We start from the raw sequence: 18,092 nt of genomic DNA on the forward strand, positions 1-18,092 counted from the left end.
CAACATGGACTATAGTAAGGAGGCCACTGCCAACTTCTCAAGGGCAATTAGGGATTGTTAATAAATGCTTGTCTTGCCAGTGATGCCTGTACACCATGAATTAATTTTTAAAAATGTAATAGCTGACTCTACAGCACAGAAAGATACCTGAAAAACAAGTCCTGCCTATTCTTTTGGTTCTGGACCAAATGCAAATTAAGTATTTGAAGAGATGGCTCATTATGAATAAAACTGGAATTAAAATCACAACCATATATCCATTGTTGATTGCGGTAAAAACCCATCTGATTCACTAATGTCATTTAGGGAAGAAAATGTGCCGCCTTTGCCTTCTCTGCTCTGTGTGTGACTCCAGACCCACAGTATTGTAGCTGACTCCTCACTACCTTCTAGGCAATTAGCAGTGACAATAAACGCTGGTCAAGCCAGGGCCTCCACATCCACAAACAGAAAAAATAGCATTTTCTTTGTATTTCCTTTTCTTTCATACAGTACCTTTTCTTGTGATGTCATCAGCTGACTTGATAACTTTTGGACCTCTTGCAGTGATGTCTGCCATTCTTGTCTCAAATGTTCTGCCTGCATTTCCATGATATTCATTTTGGTAATCTGAATGCAAGCATTTACAGATATATAGTTACAAATACATTGTAAAACAATCATTCCTAAGGAGTTGAAAGACAGTAAGCAGCCACTAACCAGTGCTCTGAATCTAATTGGAACAGTCCACATTAATGTTTCATACCTTGCCAACGCACCGGTTCACTTCATCATTCAATGCTTCTTTCTCCCTTGTCAAGTTTTCATTTATGCGCTTTAGAGCAGTGACTTCATCCTCCAATTTGTTGTATCTGGACAACTGAAAATGTGAGAAATGTATATGGACTTTTTCAACAAAAGTGGATCCATTCCAAAATGCAAATCTATTCATCACTTTCATTACACTTGCATGAAAGACTTTTGAATATGTACCATATGTAGCATCATTGTTATGTTATTCGACTAATAACATAAAGACATGATTTCTAATTATGTTACAGTATTTGGGGAAGTGAAATCCAATTTGGAATTTGGAATAAAAAAGACTATTATTATTAAATATGACTTAACAATGACTGGATTGTTGCAAAAACCCAACTGGTATACTCATGCCCTTGAGGGAAAGAGATCTGCTATCCGTATTTGATCTGGCTAACAGGTAACTACTGACATACAATCATGTAATTGGCTCTTAACTGCCTTTTTGAATGGCTTAGCAAGTCATCATGCCACTTGGTGATGGTAATAAATGTTAGTCATACCCACAGTCCATGAATAAATTAAAATAACATTTTTTTTCGCTAAGTGCATCAAATTTTTATTGGAGAGGTTTCTGCTGTGAGGATCAGTAAGATTTCTTGCTGTCTCTGACCCAACCTACTCTGCCCTATGGTCTCCCTCAAGTCTATCCTAGCCTGATAGTACGACGTGCTATTCACAGAACAATTTGCTTCTTTCTGGATACTCATCAAAAGACAAGCATCCATGACATTTGCACCATATTTAAAAGGCAGCTCGGCACCCAGAGAAGCACTGGCATACTGGACTTGGCCAACTCTGTCAAGGACATTTTTTAAAGCTGTCTAAGAAGAAGATGGCACTGTGATTCTTGGACCTGGAGGGTCCTGTGAGAGTGTCTGTAAGAGTGGTGAAAGTAGAAACCTCACAATATTTAAGATGTATTGCAATGCCAAAGCATACAAGACTATGGACAAGTGCTGGAAAATGGGATTAGTTTAGTTAAGTGGTTGCTTTTGACTGGTGTGGATGCAATGGGCTGAAGGATCTTTTTCTGTGCTATAGGCCTCTATGACTCTATGTCAAGATTAGAGTGGTGCTGGAAAAGCACAGCAGGTGAGATAGCATCTGAGGAGCAGGAAAATCGACATTTCGGGCAGGAGTTGCCCAAAACGTTGATTTTCCTACTTCTTGGACACTACCTGACCTGCTGTGCTTTTCCAGCACCACTCTAATCTTGACTCCAATCTCCAGCATCTGCAGTCCTCACTTTTGCTCTACGACTATATGGTCAAGGAAGTGGTGCAAACGTGAGTCCTATCCCAATGGATTTACAGAGGAGGTTGCACCACCAGACCTTGGCAGCCTGGTCCGAGGTTGCTACCCAGGTCAGCGCTAGCTCCGTGATCCAGAGGAACAGCCTGCAGTGCTACAAGAAAGTCAATTTCTTTCTGCTCCACCAGGTCAAGTGTCACATTGTTCCCTCTACTATCTCACACTCACTCTCTCAGCAACTGCACCAACCTTCCACCAAGGATCTCTCTCGACCACTTTCACTGATGCCTACAACATCTTCCCTGCACTCACACTCAACAATATCCCCTACCCTGGCTACCACAGCACTAACCTTGCATGGCCTTTGTGCTGCCTACTAATTTGGGACACCTCACTCCCTACAGCAGCATTAATAGCTGTGCCAGCCATTTTCACCACTCCCAATGACTCCCCACCTCTCATTCAAGGAGAAGACATTCATTAACAGGGGCAGTACCAGACCAGGACAGGCTGAGGGGCGCTGGACAATAGGCTCCGCACTTCAAATCCTGGCCATTGCAGGAGAAGACTGGAAGTAGTCCTGAGGGGATGCAAAAACCATCCATGTCCCGCCAACAAGTAAGTACTACTACTCATTCCTCTGCAACTCTCACAACCTTGCTGTCGGTGTCATTTATGGCAAACTACTTATAACCACTGGCCACAATGTTTTCTCTCCTCTTGTCTTACAGCTACCACCAGCATCTTCACCATTACTGCAGTGAAATGCCCAGCACCCCCTGACCCTCCTCCTTGGCCTCCGAGGACAAGCATGCTGAGGCTGCAGAGGAAGCATTGGCAAGGCTGCCTTCTGCACCAACCAACTGTTCAAATGTAGTCATCTCACTGGGAATGTCACGGTTGGAAAGTGTGGGAGCACAATCTGGTGAGGTCATCACATTGCAGCTTTTCAGCTGGCAGAGAAAATGCCCCAAGCTGCTGGCACATGGAGAACTGCCCAAGACCGGGTCCCTGCTCACCACTTGCATCATCTTCCCTGATATGTCCTATCCCACTGGCAGGACAGACCCAGTAGAGGTGGTGGCACAGTGGTATACAATTAGAGGGGAATTGCCCTGGGAGTCCTCAACATTGATTCTGGATCCCATGATGTCTCATGGTTTCAGGTTAAATATGGGGAAGGACATCTCCTGTTGATGATCACATACCATGCTTCCTCAGCTGATGAATCAGTCTCCTCTCAATGTTGAACAACACCTGGAGGATGGAAAAGGAACAAAATGTACTCTAGGTGGGGGATTTCAATGTCCACCACCAAGAGCAACTTGACAGTAGTATTAGTGATTGAGATGGTTGGGTCCTAAAGGACATAGCTGTGATACTGGGTCTGCAAAAGTTGGTGAGGGAACCAACAAGAGAGGAAAACATACTTGACCAAATCCTTACCAATCTGCCAGCTGCAGATGCATCTGTCCATGATGGTATCTGTAAGAGTAACCAGCACACAGTCCTTGTAGAGATGAAGTTCCACCTTCACACTGAGAATCATTTCCATCATGTTAAAAATCACACAACACCAGGTTACAGTCCAACAGGTTTAATTGGAAGCACACTAGCTTTCGGAGCGACGCTCCTTCATCAGGACAATCACCTGATGAAGGAGCGTCGCTCCGAAAGCTAGTGTGCTTCCAATTAAACCTGTTGGACTATAACCTGGTGTTGTGTGATTTTTAACTTTGTACACCCCAGTCCAATACCGGCATCTCCGAATCATTCCATCATGTTGTGTGACTAAATGAGACAGACTTTGGACAGATCTAACAACTCACGACTAGGCATCCATGATGCAATATAGGCCATCCACAGGGCCAGAATCATACTCCAGCAGAATTTGCAGCCCCATGGCCTGGCTTATCCCCACTCAACCAATACCATCAAGTGATGCCAAGTAATCAATCCTGATTCAATGGAGAGTGCAGGAGGGGATGCCAGGAGAATGCCTAAAAATGAGATGTGAACCTGCTGAAGCTACCAAACTGGACTACTTACATGCCAAACATCATAAGTAGCAAGTGATAGACAGAGCTAAGCAATCCCAAAACCAATGGATCAGATCTAAGATGTGCAGTCATGCCACATCCAGTTGTGAATGGTGAGGAACAACTAAACAATTCTCCACCTTCTCAACTAGGAACGGTCAATAAATACTGGCTAGTCAGCGACGCCCACATCCCATGAGTGAATAAGACAAAAATTACTATTGTATGTAAGAAATGCAGCAACAAATTTGTATAGAGCAAGCTCTCACAGACATCAATGTGATGACTAGACTTTTCTGTGTCACTGATTGAGACATACAAATTGGCCAGAACACCTTGAACAATTCCTTTGTTCTTTAGTACAGTATCATAGGAAGCTTTATGTCCAACTGAGGGAGCTGACAGAGTCTTGTTTTAACATTTCATCCAAAAGATGATTATTCAATGTTACACTGAAATATTTAGACTTAAGTGCCTCCATTTTTAGTCAGACGTGAGCCCACAACTTTCTCACTCAGATAGGAGATTTCACTAATTTAATCAACCTGAAATAAGTGGAATTGGGCATCATCAGTTCTAAACATGGAGTGAGGTGTTTGTGTCGAGTTAGGTTGGAGGGCCATAATTGGCAAGAAGGATGTGAAGGGCCATTAAGGTGAATAGATGCATATCGGTCGACATGGAGAGTATAAGGAGCCAGGGGTGGTGGTGGTGGTGAGTGGGTTTGCATGGATAAGACATTTAGAAATTACTTTTCAAAAGGTTCCCTCATCAAGAATATGGTTCACAATTGTGAGAACCCATGAACCATGAATCCTTAAAATTCATTCCCTGCAATTGAATTGGCCAGGTCAGGAAGCAGAGTAGGGTATTCTGTTTCACACCAGCCTGCACCCTCAACGTGCCACAATGAAAATAGGCAGAGAATATTGTGTAGATATTTCTGAATGGGGAATGAGGTGATCCACTAAAGGCACTAGTTCTCTGCTGAATTTCACATTGTTCAATGAAATGGAAACATTTTAATGATCATAAGAAATAGAAGATTAAAGTTAACAATGAAGAATTTAATCTTACATGGCCATTTTCAATTTCTTGCATTATGTGCATCTTTTCTTGTTCACGTTCTTTCTCTAGGTTCCCAGCCCTTTTCTCCTTCTGGCGAATTAGTTCAGCCAACCGCTGCTTCAATTCCAGTACATCAGCTTGGTTCTTTGAGTTTTTGTGGCAAAGATCTTCATTCTCTGCATCTAGCTTTTTGTTCTGGGCTCTCAGCTCTGCCATCTGTTTTATGGCACCATTGGAACAAAAGGATTTTCAGAGTTGCAGGAACCATCATTTCTTCAAATTATTACTACTTACACATGTCTCAGATAAAGGAAACTGCAATTGTTCCTGTTGCACAGTGCTTTAATCATTTGGAATTAGAATTATTTATAATTAATAAACATTAATAATTAATTATTTATAATTACCAACAAATTACCAACATATGGTCCTGAAATGGAGTGTCATTATCTTCAGAGTAAACTCAGTGACAACAGAACAATAGATTAATGTCTTCTTACACATTGAATTTAATTTGACGATTATGAACATTGTGGACTATATTTCCTTGCTAGTTCAGTGTTAGCATATTATGTATAAACACATTGATGCTGATTTATTTTCTCTCTTGGCTGCAGGGTGTCTTTTCAAATAAAATCTGTATCAGCTGATTACTTCACAACCATCAAAATGCCTGAATGTTTATTAAAATACATTAAAGTAGTGAGAAATTTGTCCTTGCCTAAGCTCTCTTACAACATAAAAATGACATGTTTCAAAAGGGCTTCACTGACTTTTAAGTGCTTTCAGAGGCACTGAACCTCTGCAGGGCATGATATAAATGCAAATTTGTTCTTTCTTTAGTGGAAATATGGCAAACCATTATGATTTATCCCAGCTTTCTGGTTGCAAAGTTATTTGAAACAACTTACAAAGAGTGACAAAGACTGCAGAACACAGAAATAAAAAGCCTTTAATCTTATAGACTCAAGGGAACAGAATCCTGGTCTTTGCAGTTTGACCTCGTAATTCAACAGCTTTAGTCCTGGTGTCAGTCTATTGAATGTGTGCAGCACCCACCCCCAAGCCATTATATCCATCCTGGTCGCCAGACTGTAGCTGTCTGGTCAGGAAAGCTGGGATATTGTCCAACTTCTACACTATTTCAGTGGCAGGTGAATTAGTGGGGATGAGGTGTTTTTTTGAAATGGTGGTAACAGATCGAGGAGAGGGAGGGGGGGGGGGGGGTGATCCACTGGAGGTTTCACTGTGTAGCAGTCAAACTTAAACCGGACATTTTCAATTTTAATATTCCAGGCTCAGGAGAAGTGGGAATGCTCTTTTTGAGCATACAAAAACATAATACAACATTTTTCTCAGATCTCCAGCATTCCCTTAATAGTTAGACAACTGAATCCGTGATAATAACAGTTGGCAAAAACTTATGCTCTTCTGTGAAGGAGGTTTGTTGGTTATGATGGTGGGAACTTTGTCAGGTGAAAGACTGACCGGGGTTGGGGGGGGGAACCCCATTGCCTTCCTGTCTCCAGACCAATTAAGATCTGTGGTGAAAAAAATCCATGGATAGTAACTTCTGCCCTCCCTTCTATTTAAGGCCCTAAAGGGTCAGATCAATGGCCTCTTAAACAGCCTCAATCTGCCACTGTTGGTATATTGTAGCAGCTTGCTGGGAGTACGCTATGCAGCATACAAATAAAGAAAACCCTGATATGTATTGTTTGATGACTCCAAGTGAGAATCCTTTGTTTAGAGGCACATAATGCCTGTAAGAGGGCCTGCAATCAGGAATTGAGGAATGGGGGTTTTGGGTCCACTAAGAGCCAGCTGTTACTCTTACTGTCGACTCCTCTACAGCCTCAGTCTATGATTATTAACCCTAACTCAATGGATGTTGTTCCAGCAGCAGTAACTGCCTCCAAAGTGGTGCTGTTGTTCAAAAGAACTGTTGGCTGTTGACTGGCTGGAAAGTCTTTGTTTGCACTCTTTCCATTCCCATAGAACGGCCTCCCAACTGCTGATTTGAATGTATTACTGGGCATATCTTTCTTTTTGAAAGATATGAACCTGAGACCCCATCACAAGATTCTACCTGAAGTGAAACACATGTGGTGCAAACTGGTCATTTGCAAACTAATTTCCAAAGCAGTGTTCCATGGCTACTGAAACATCTCAACTTATGCATTTAATACTAAACAATTAATGGGTAATTAAAATAAAATATTTGAAAGGTATAATAACTTGCCTGGTTGTTTAGAAGTTCTATAATTCTCTGAGCAGTTATTTTGTCATCCTGCAAAATCTCCACTTGTTGCCTGTAAAGATTCAGCCTTTTAATATTGTACCTTAAACCTTAGCCTCACTAACTCACCTGACAAACAGAAGATAGATAGAGTAGAATACTCTTATCATATTACCAACAAAGTCTGCAATTTTATACATTGATTTTCTATTTGTGCTATATGTTTAAAACCCTAGCTATAGTTTCAATAAAAAATGTTGAATAATAATGCTGCTTGACATAGTTTGACGATGAACATGACAAAACCAGTGGATATGTACAAGGGCTTAATCACGATTTTGTGAATGTGACTACATCAGATTGTTATTTGACTAACCTTAGCACAGTTTTCCCATGTTGGGATCCCATGCCAGTTGTTAGTGAGGAGGACCTTGCATGATTGACCAAGTTGTGTTTGCTGACATCATGTCCTGGTACAATGTCTGTGCATCGTGCTATCTTGTTGATGTAGTTTACATTTAATTCAAGACAGCATGGCTGAGGTTCAGAATGGTGTTGCAATGGGGTAGGACTTCTGCTTGATGCCACAAATTTTCACAACCAGAATGCACTTCCATGGGAGGTTATTTACAATACATTTCTGTATGAAGAGGGCAATCCCCCAAAGTGCTTCAGCAACCCTGAGGATGGCCTCCAATGAAGGCTTTCAGCAGGTTGTATTAAACTTGAACTGAAACAAGAGGAGACTGCTGCAAGACTCCTTCCTTGACTGGGTGACTTCAAAGTCTTTAATATCGCTTCCTTAGGCCTACTGGCAATGTACTCACTCTAGTCCCAGGAAGAAGCAGAAAATTGGGAAACCATTATTTTGGGTGGGATCACTGAGAATCAACTCTGAGACTGCAGCAATGTCTTTAAAATCCACTGCTGGGGTTATCCATTAAAATGGAAGCCATGGCTGAGATTTCATGTGAATGAGTTGTCCATCACTGGCCTGAAGCTACAAGTGAATTCTGTGTCATTCATGAAGATGTAGTTTTTCCTTTCTTAAAGCAGGATGTCCTGGTCAATCATAACACTTTCATAACACCCCTCTACTGCCACCATTAGGTACAAAACCAAGTGTAATGTCATAGTTTATTTCGACATGTTGTTGCTACTTCTTAGGCTGTGTCCATCTATACAGCAATAATTAAGGAGAAGTTTTATACATATATTGTATGTTTGTATGAGCAAGAAAACGCAACAAGTAAAAACTGCAAATCAAAATTTTAAAATGTTCTAAAACAGTCAAATAAATGCTAATTAATAAATTACCTTTTTAAATTATTCTAATGGCACTAAAAACGACAACCTTAATAGTTGAAGCATTTAAATTCAAATGACCATTCTGGAACTGAATGTTACTGCCTGTAATGGTGACCATGCTGCAACGTTCCAGCAAATCACAGTGCAAACTGGAGGAGTCTTCAGACGAGGCACTTTACAGCCTTCTGGGCTCAATATTGAGTTCAACACCTTAGATTGTGAACCCACTCCCAATTCCTCCCATTCTTTTTAGCTTTACTTGTTACTAATTCTCCATCTTCTCTCCCCTCTTCCCACTCCAAATGGGACTGTTCTTTCCAATCTGGCAGTTGACACACCGTCATACTGTCATTCTCACATTCCAATTACTTAATCTGACATCCTTTCTCCCCCTCACTTCATCTTCCCTCTCCCGCTATTGCATAAAATGGTGGATCATCCACTTCACATCAGCTCTGATGAAGAGTCATCTAGATTGAAATGTAGTTGAAAAATGTGGTGCTGGAAAAACACAGCAGGCCAGGCAGCATCCGAGGAGCAGGAGAATCAATGTTTCAGGCATAAGTCCTTCTTCAGGAATGAGGCTGGTGTGCCAAGCAGGCTGAGATAAAAGGTAGCGGGGATGGAATTTGGGGGAGGGGCGCTGGGAATACGATAGGTGGAAGGAGGTGAGGGTGAGGGTGAGGGTGATAAGCCGGAGAGGGGGTGGGGGTGGAGAGGTCGGGAAGAAGATTGCAGGTCAAGAGGGCGGTGCTGAATCCGGGGGTTGGGACTGAGATAAGGTGGGGGGAGGGGAAATGAAGGAGCTGGAGAAATCTACATTCATCCCGTGTGGTTGGAGGTTCGACGATGCTCTTCACCGCATCTCCTCCACTTCCTGCTCCTCCGCCCTTGAACCCTGCCCCACGAATCGTCACCAAGACAGAACCCCACTGGTCCTCACCTTCCACCCCACCAACCTCCGGATACATCGTATCATCCTCCGTCATTTCCGCCACCTCCACACAGACCCTACCACCTGGGATATATTTCCCTCCCTACCCCTATCATCGTTCCGGAGAGACGACTCCCTCCGTGACTCCCTCGTCAGGTCCATACCCCCCCACCAACCCAACCTCCACTCCCGGCACCTTCCCCTGCAACCGCAAGAAGTGCAAAACTTGAGCCCACACCTCCCCCCTCACCTCCCTCCAAGTCCCCAATGGATCCTTCCATGTCCGTCGCAAATTCACCTGCACCTCCACACACACCATTTACTGTATCTGCTGCACCCGATGTGGTCTACATTGGGGAGACAGGCTGCCTACTTGCGGAACATTTCAGGGAACACCTCTGGGACACCGACAACAACCAACCCAACCGCCCTGTGGCTGAACACTTTAACTCCATCTCCCACTCCGCCAAGGACATGCAGGTCCTTGGCCTCCTCCATCGCCAGACCCTGACCACATGACGCCTGGAGGAAGAGCGCCTCATCTTCCGCCTAGGAATCCTCCAACCACACGGGATGAATGTAGATTTCTCCAGCTTCCTCATTTCCCCTCCCCCCACCTTATCTCAGTCCCAATTCCCGGATTCAGCACCACCCCCTTGACCTGCAATCTTCTTCCCGACCTCTCTGCCCCCCCCCACCCCCTCTCTGGCCTATCACCCTCACCCTCATCTCCTTCCATCTATCGTATTCCCAGCGCCCCTCCCCCAAATTCCCTTCTTCCTACCTTTTATCTCAGCCCGCTTGGCACACCAGCCTCATTCCTGAAGAAGGGCTTATGCCCGATTCTCCTGCTCCTCGGATGCTGCCTGGTCTGCTGTGTTTTTCCAGCACCACATTTTTCAACTCTGGTCTCCAGCATCTACAGTCCTCACTTTCTCCTAGATTGAAATGTAAGCTTGCTCCCTCTCAATGGATGTTACCTGACTGATTTCCAGCATTTTTTGGTTTCAGTCATGAAATTATTATTGAATATCATTGGAAACCCATCTGGTTCACTAATGTTCTTTAGAGAAGGAAATCTCCCATCTTTATCTTTATCTGGTCTGGCCTTTATGTAACTTTTGACCTGTATCGATATGCTTGACTCTTAACTGCCCTCTGAAAGGCTTGGTAAGCCACTTAATTCAAGGGCAATAGTAATGGGCAACAAATGTTGGCTTTGCCAACCATGTCCACATCCAATGAAAGATTTTTTAAAAAATCATTGAACATATTGAATTTTGTGGCCATGATTTTAACTAAGTTAGATATTTGGGGACCTCTACTAGACTTTACAGTAACTTACTTTAATTCCTGTCGTGCTTCATTCAATTCTATGATTTTCTCATGATAAACCCCTTCTTTCTCCCTCAACGTGGCCTTTTGATCTTTTAAGATGTCATTTGCATCAGTGGGTTCTTCAGATTCACCACTGCAGAATAAAGAGTAAAAGCTGAAATACTTTTGAGTTTAATTTTGTCAAGGTAGGAAAAGAAAGAAAGGAAACACAGGCTGAAAGAAACAGACAGGAACTGAAAAAAAAAAGGATGTTTATGCTCAATGTTTGTAAATTCAACTTTAGCTGGAGTTTTATACCCTTCCTAAAATAGTTGCCATGAATTGGGTATCAATGCTTTGGAAAGGGCACAGGGTGATTTGCTGGACTGATACCTGGAATAATAAATTTCAGTTTTGTCGGGAGGCAATGAAGCTGGGGTTGTCATCCTTGGAACAGAAAAAACTAAGGCATGAGCTAAATGGGACTAGGTCAGAGTGGGATGTCTAGTTGGTGCGGACGAGTTGGATTGAAGGGTCCATTTTCCATGCTGTTTAACTCTATGACTCTATTTAAAAGGGGTACTTGAAATTATGAAGAATTTTTATAGATCAGAAAAGGAGAAACATTTCCACTGACAGGAGGGTTGGCAACTTGAGGGCACATCATAAAGATGATTAACAAAAGTTCCAGAGAGGAGTTAAGGAGAAAGTTATTTACATAGCAAGCTTTTCATATCTGAAATGTGCTACTTCAAAGGAAGTACATTCAATCATAATTTACAAAAGATTATTTGAAATATACTTTAAAAAAGGGGGAGAAAAGGCTAGGGAAAAGGAAAGCGCAGTGGAACTACATAAAACATGTAACAGTACGGCACAGGGAACAGGCCCTTTGGCCCACCATGTCTGTACCAACCGTGATGCCATTCTCAACAAACCCCATCTGCCTGCACACGGTATATATCCCTTTATTCCCTGCTTGATCACATTACTGTTTATGTGCCTCTTAACCAATGCTATCATCTCTGCTTTTACTACCCTCTGTGGCAGCGCATTCCAGGTACTTAGCAACCTCTGCATAAAAAAACCTTCCTTGCAAACCTTCCTTAAACTTTTCCCCTCACCTTCAACTATCCCCTCAGGAAAAAGATTCTGACTATCCACCCTATCCATGTCACTCATAATTTTATACAGAGATATAGAGTCATACAGCACAGAAAGAGGCCCTTCGGTCCAACCAGTCCATGCTGAAGATAATCCCAAACTAGTCCCACCTGTCCCAAACCAGTCCCACCTGCTTGGTTCTGGCCCATATCCCTCCAAACCTTTCCTATTCATGTATCCATACAAATGTCTTTTAAACATTGAAATTGTACCCGCATCCACCACTTCCTATTACACTCCAATCTATGCTTCATCTTGGTAAACCTCTTCTGCACCCTCTCCAAAGCCTCCTCATCCTTCCTATAGTGTGGTGAACAAAACTGCATACAATACTCCAAATGTGGCTTAAATCACATTTTAGAGAGCTGCAAGATGTGCTAACAGCCTTCTTTACATTCGATTCACTTGTGTTGCTACTTTCAGGGGGATATGGACTTGTACCCCAAGAACCCTCTGTACATCAATGTTCCTAAATGTTTTGCCATTTACTGTGTACTTTCTTCTTGCATTTGGCCTCCCAAAATACATCACCTGACACTTGTCCGGATTAAACTGCATCTGCCATTTCTCCGCCCAACCTTCCAAAAGATCTATACTCTGCTGTAACTTTGATAAACATCCACACTATCTACAACTCCACCAATTTTTGTGTTATCTGAAAACTTATGAATCAGACCACCTACATTTTCATCCAAATCATTTAAACATCTCACAAAAAACAGAGATCCCAGCACTACCATGATGGACCTTGTCAAATGCTTGAGTCAAGTCCAACTAGGCAACATCCACTGCCCTAACCTCAATCATCTTCATTACTTCTTCAAAAAACTCAATCAAGTTTGTGAGACAAGATCTTCACCGCATAAAGCCATGCTGACTATACCTAATAAGTCCATTCTTCTTCAAATGTGAGTAAATTTGGACCCTAAGACTCTTCTCCAACAATTTCCCTAACACTGATGTAAAGCTCACTGGCCTATAATTTCCTGGATTAACCCTGTTGCCCTTCCGAAAGGACAGAATAACACTGGCTGTTCTCCAGTCTTTTGGACCTTGCCTGTGGCGAAAGAGGATCCGAAAATTTACTTCAAGGCCCAAGCAATCTTATCCCTTGCCTCCTTCACTATTCTATGACAGTTCCCATCAGACCCAAGGATCTTATCTACCTTAATGTTTTTCTAGAAACCCAACATATCCTCCTTCTGAATATCAACATGCCCCTGGTTATCAACATATCCCTCCCTCATCTTACCATTATCCATGTACTTATCTTTGGTGATGACTCCATCTCGAATACTGGATCTCTTAATTAGGTGGAATGCCTTTGAACAAGGCCAACCTCCCCAACTCACAATCACATCTAAGTACCCACAATCAATCCCATGCAGGTTTGCTTGCTTTGTTCCCCTGGAATGCTGTCCATGCTTTTCTTACCATGGACATAATTGGGATATCTGATTAAATGCCCCCCAAGATGTGCTGCAAGTTTGCAATGGGAAAGGACATTAAAATCATGGAGTGATGTAGATGCGTACATATTGACAAAAACGTGAAAAAATAGAAAAGTTGAAATTAAAATTGGTACATTTGAAATATTTGCCATTTTAGCTATATATTTAGATATATTAAAGAACAGTCATGGCCTTTACTTTAAGGCAAGGTGTAAACATGCAAATGAGAAAATGGCATAGAACAAGAGGGTCACACATGCGGTAGTGCATTTCACCTAATGGTGCAATAAACTAAAACATCAACATTCACCATTCTGTCATGCTTTAAGAATAATGCAGAAAGTGGTGCATTTTATAGAGACAGTATACCAGCAAGCAGTTTTATCATAAAGAAAAGCTCTTTCCCATTCTGAAATATGCTTTGAATGAACACTTGATGTAATCTTGCATTATGTTTCTGCATGCAGTTTATATCAATGTTATTTCAGTTAAGATAATTTAAAGTTATCCATTTCAGAGATTCATCAATTATAAATATGCCCTCTTCCCATGATCATTTAATTCAGAATACTAAATTTGCATATTCCAACTCTTTGTAGTACATTTGGACAGGAATATATGTTATAGATTACAATATGAATATTTGCTCTTGGGAACACAGACCCATCAACAAGAGCAACAAAGTAGTAATATAATGCTAAATGCTCATAAATTTAGGTAAAATTAGCACTAAAAGCTCAATTTAAACAAAACCATAAAACAAAATATAATTTTGAAGGAAAATATTAATCCTCAATCCCAATCCTTCAATTTTAAAAATAAATTCATTTTGATTAATGCACAGCTATTTTATCAGTTTTAAATAAAATAGATTTTTTGTTCATTTAGAAAGTTCAAATATTTCTGGAATGTAATGAAGAAGCTCCAGAGAAAAATATATTGTCCAAGTCTCCCTTCTACACTCAAATAGTCAACGGAAGTTTAGTTTACAATATTCACCAAAGATGCATTCACTTTAAAATGATGTCAAACAATAGAGTCATAGCAAAGTTTAAAACAAAAAGTGAAAATTTTCAGAAAAAACTGCAAGAAACCTAATGAAATTATTGCATCTTAACAAGGACTAAACATCCATTTTTCTTATAATAGGCCAATTTCATTTTAAGTAATCATCTGTTGGATAATAAGGTAATAAATATTTTGGGACTGATGTGATTCAAAGCATAATTAACTTTCACAATGACTCTCACAACAATCTTTAGGAACAACACTTACAAAGAAGGACAATACAAGCCTTTAAGCAGAGCAAGAAATCCACCCATTCATAATGAAGGGATGGAAAATCTAGCCTCTATAGTCTAGCTGATACTATAAACAAAATGCTTTTTAGTTTAATTTTAACTGAAAATGCACCACCTTAATCCACTAGGATTATCATCTTACCACATTTCAAAGAAGTCAGCTGTCCACATGTTTGGAAAAGCAAGCATTGGAAATGAAAGTATGTTAATTTCACATTTCAGCCAAAAGACATTTATCACAAAAGAACTGGGAATTGACTAAAATTACATAAAATAACCATAACCATTACCTGTTTGTTCTGGCTTGTTGCTGATTTAATTGCTCCTGCAATCTGGCGACAACTGCTTTTAACTCAGCATTCTCTTTTTCTGTTTGATCACCTCTCTTGTGAAGTTCTGAAATGGACGCAACCTTCTCTTCCAATTGCTTGGTCCTTTCTTGCAGACTTGTGTTCTGAGCCCTTACTTTTACTATTTCTTTCTCAGAGCCTTCATATGCAATCTCTAAGTCTGAAAATACCTCTACTTTGTCTTGTAACTGTTTAACTTTTTCTTGAAGTTGTACTTTCTCCTGTATCATTTCTAATTTTTCACTGTTAAACAGTTCAATAGCTTTTCGTAAATTTGAGAGCTCCAGAGCTTTTTCCTGAAATTCCTTCATGCTGTCTTTCAAGCTCACATTTTGAAATTTTACTTCTGCCAGCTCTTTCTGAGATTCTTCGAGCAGCTTTGTGAGAACTTCAACTTTCTCTTGCAATGGTTCAACTTTATCTTGACATTTTAGCTTCTCCGATTTCATTTTACCCATTTCATTTTTCAACAACTCAATTGTTTTCTGTAACTTTGAAATGTCTAGTGTTTCTTCCTCTAGTTCCTTTATCTGCTTGCTCAGATTTGAGTTTTCTGATCTTATTTCCTTTTCTGATGATACAGACACTTTCTCCAAGTTTGTAAGAGTCATCAATTTACCCTGAAGTTGTTCAATCTTTGCTTGAAGTTCAATGTTCACCTTCATTAATTCTGTCTTTTCTCTTTCAAGTAGTTGATTGGCTTTCTGCAGGTTTGGTTGATCTAGAGTTTTTCCTTTTAATGGTTGAGAACTTTCTTCTAACTCCAATGTTTCAGTTCTCATCTCCATGTAGTCTTTTTTCAAATCCTCATTGTTTGAGTCTGGAAGTAACAATGTTTGTACTTCTAGCTGTGGTGGTTTTTCCTGCAAGTGGGCAATTTTGTTTTTCATCTCATTACTTCTCCCCTCCAGTTCATTGTTGAACCTTTGCTTTTCACCGAGGAAGACCATGTCCTCTTCCATATTTTTGATTTTCTCTTGGAGTCTGGAGATTTCAGAAAAATATTCTGCCTTTTCTTTGTCACATCCTTCATATGCTGCCTGGAGCTGAACAGAAATCATTGAATGCTTTTCTTCCAGTTGAAGATTTTCCAATTTCAGTCTATTTAATTGCTTTTCAGATTCTGCTTTCACCTGTTCAATCAATATTCTGGTCTGTTCCTGCTTATGCCCAGCCTTGGCCAATTGTTCTTCTTCCTTTTGTAATTGTACATTCAATTCCTTCTTCAAGCTGATAATTTCATCTGTCAAAATACTCTCTTTCTTTGAGGTAGCAAATTTGAACTCTTCCAGTTCCTTTTGAAGCTGCTGATGTTCGGAAGCTAATTTATTTAGTTCATCTTCGCAAGATTTTTCTAATCTGTCTCTCTCTTCCATGAGCATCTGTGCAAATAAGCTTTTCTCTTTCAACATTTCCTTCAACTTTTCTTTCTCATCTTCACTTTCCTGTAAAAGCTCCTCTTTTTCAAATTCCCACTGCCCTTTCTCTTCCTGAAGCTGTTTTTCAAGTTGTAAAAGCTCATGTTGGTATTTTTCCTCAAGTTCAGATGTTTCTGCTTTGAATTTAAGTATGATTGTTTGATGTTCCTTGGCAAACTGGGCTTCCATCTTGGCAATCTTGTGGTTAAATTTGTTTTCCATGCTTTTCCTAAATGATAGAAAATTGGAAATATTACAAATCAAACTCAGTTGAGGCAAAATCTCTGGTAATAGGGGAGAAAACAAATCACTTCCAATTTCTGATTACTACCAGTTGGAGTTGGGCTGGTCTAGACAACAGGTGAGGAAAGGTTCAGATTCAGTTCTGGTGATGCTCAATATTAAATTGTAAAATTGCACACAGGGTCACATGAATAATGGGTAGTACACAAAATCCTATGTCCACCAGGGATTCAAAAGGAGGGGCAAAATTTAACATTTCTCAAAAGTGGAACAGCAAACCACAATGTGTAGTTACACCTGTTGTTTCTGATGCAGGCAGCACATTTATATGATGCTGCCACCTAATTAAAATGATTGCTATATTCAGTCAGCATGAAATGTATATCTTGTGCCCCACTCTGGAAGGAACCTAACATATAAATGTTCATGACCATAGTTATTTATATAGCCACAAGCAATGTCGTCCTTTCCTTGCTCTGAGGTTATAGGTATGATGTGACAGATTTCAGAGACAGCGTCCTCCTAACTGAACTATAGATATGTTCCTTGCTAGGTTTTGAATAGTTGAATGGCTGTTTGAATATCTTTGTTGGATATAGCCTTCTGTTGAGAGCCCTTCTTCCCCTCCCCACCCTAACTCTTCCAACAGCTTGCCCTGCTTTGTGATGTCTCCTCGCCATTCTGTATTCCAAGGAGGAGTACATCAAATCAAGGAACAACTGCTTTGTGAAGAATCTGTGAAATCAATAAAATGTAGCTCAACATCAGCCACCCTGCCTATCTAAACTTAAGTCTACTTTCTGTAGACTTATGAAACTTTATAGACCTCTAGAAAACACCAAACACTGTTATAATAGCAGTGATAGCCAGCACAACTCAACCAGCATCTAATCTGCAATTCATTGATGATCCTTGTCACTGGTGTTAATGCTTGGGGTCATTCCATCCTGCTTTTGAATGTGTACTTGTTACGCATGGAACACTGAGTTCCAAGCATTGGAGTCAAATCAGCATCAAACAGTGGTTTGTATTACTATCTGCCTACTCTGCAGATTCTCTTCAGGTTAATTGTGCCTCACAGCTCCCTCTTGCACCAGAAACATACACCAACACAACAGATGCTGTTTTAGAGCCAAAATAGCATTTGTAGTGCTCAAGAAAGGGCATGAATGAATTGAATTTTGCACTCAATAATTTTAAGGCAAGCA

The 18,092-nt window shown here is 40.7% G+C and overlaps 1 protein-coding gene across 3 annotated transcripts in view; it reads right to left on the reverse strand.

Moving 5' to 3' along the window:
• Positions 1-18,092, reverse strand: part of nin (ninein (GSK3B interacting protein)) — a 190,257-nt gene that overhangs the window by 19,774 nt on the left and 152,391 nt on the right. For 2 of the 3 annotated variants that reach the window (XR_015757905.1, XM_087989847.1), the window contains exons 17-22: positions 15,164-16,870; positions 10,986-11,111; positions 7,402-7,471; positions 5,169-5,375; positions 746-859; positions 496-609 (exon numbers count right to left, since the gene is read on the reverse strand). Coding sequence is in view for 2 of the 3 variants with exons in the window: in XM_087989847.1 (XP_087845973.1) it covers positions 496-609; positions 746-859; positions 5,169-5,375; positions 7,402-7,471; positions 10,986-11,111; positions 15,164-16,870 (2,338 nt within the window). In the remaining variant the exon portion in view is untranslated. The remainder of the gene's footprint in view (positions 1-495; positions 610-745; positions 860-5,168; positions 5,376-7,401; positions 7,472-10,985; positions 11,112-15,163; positions 16,871-18,092) is intronic. The other variant, XM_087989848.1, reaches the window with a different exon arrangement.

This window comes from Chiloscyllium plagiosum, unplaced genomic scaffold, assembly GCF_037043375.1.
Source record: "Chiloscyllium plagiosum isolate Xiang-an unplaced genomic scaffold, Cpla_swu_hap1 HiC_scaffold_8, whole genome shotgun sequence".
Lineage (NCBI taxonomy): Eukaryota > Metazoa > Chordata > Chondrichthyes > Orectolobiformes > Hemiscylliidae > Chiloscyllium > Chiloscyllium plagiosum.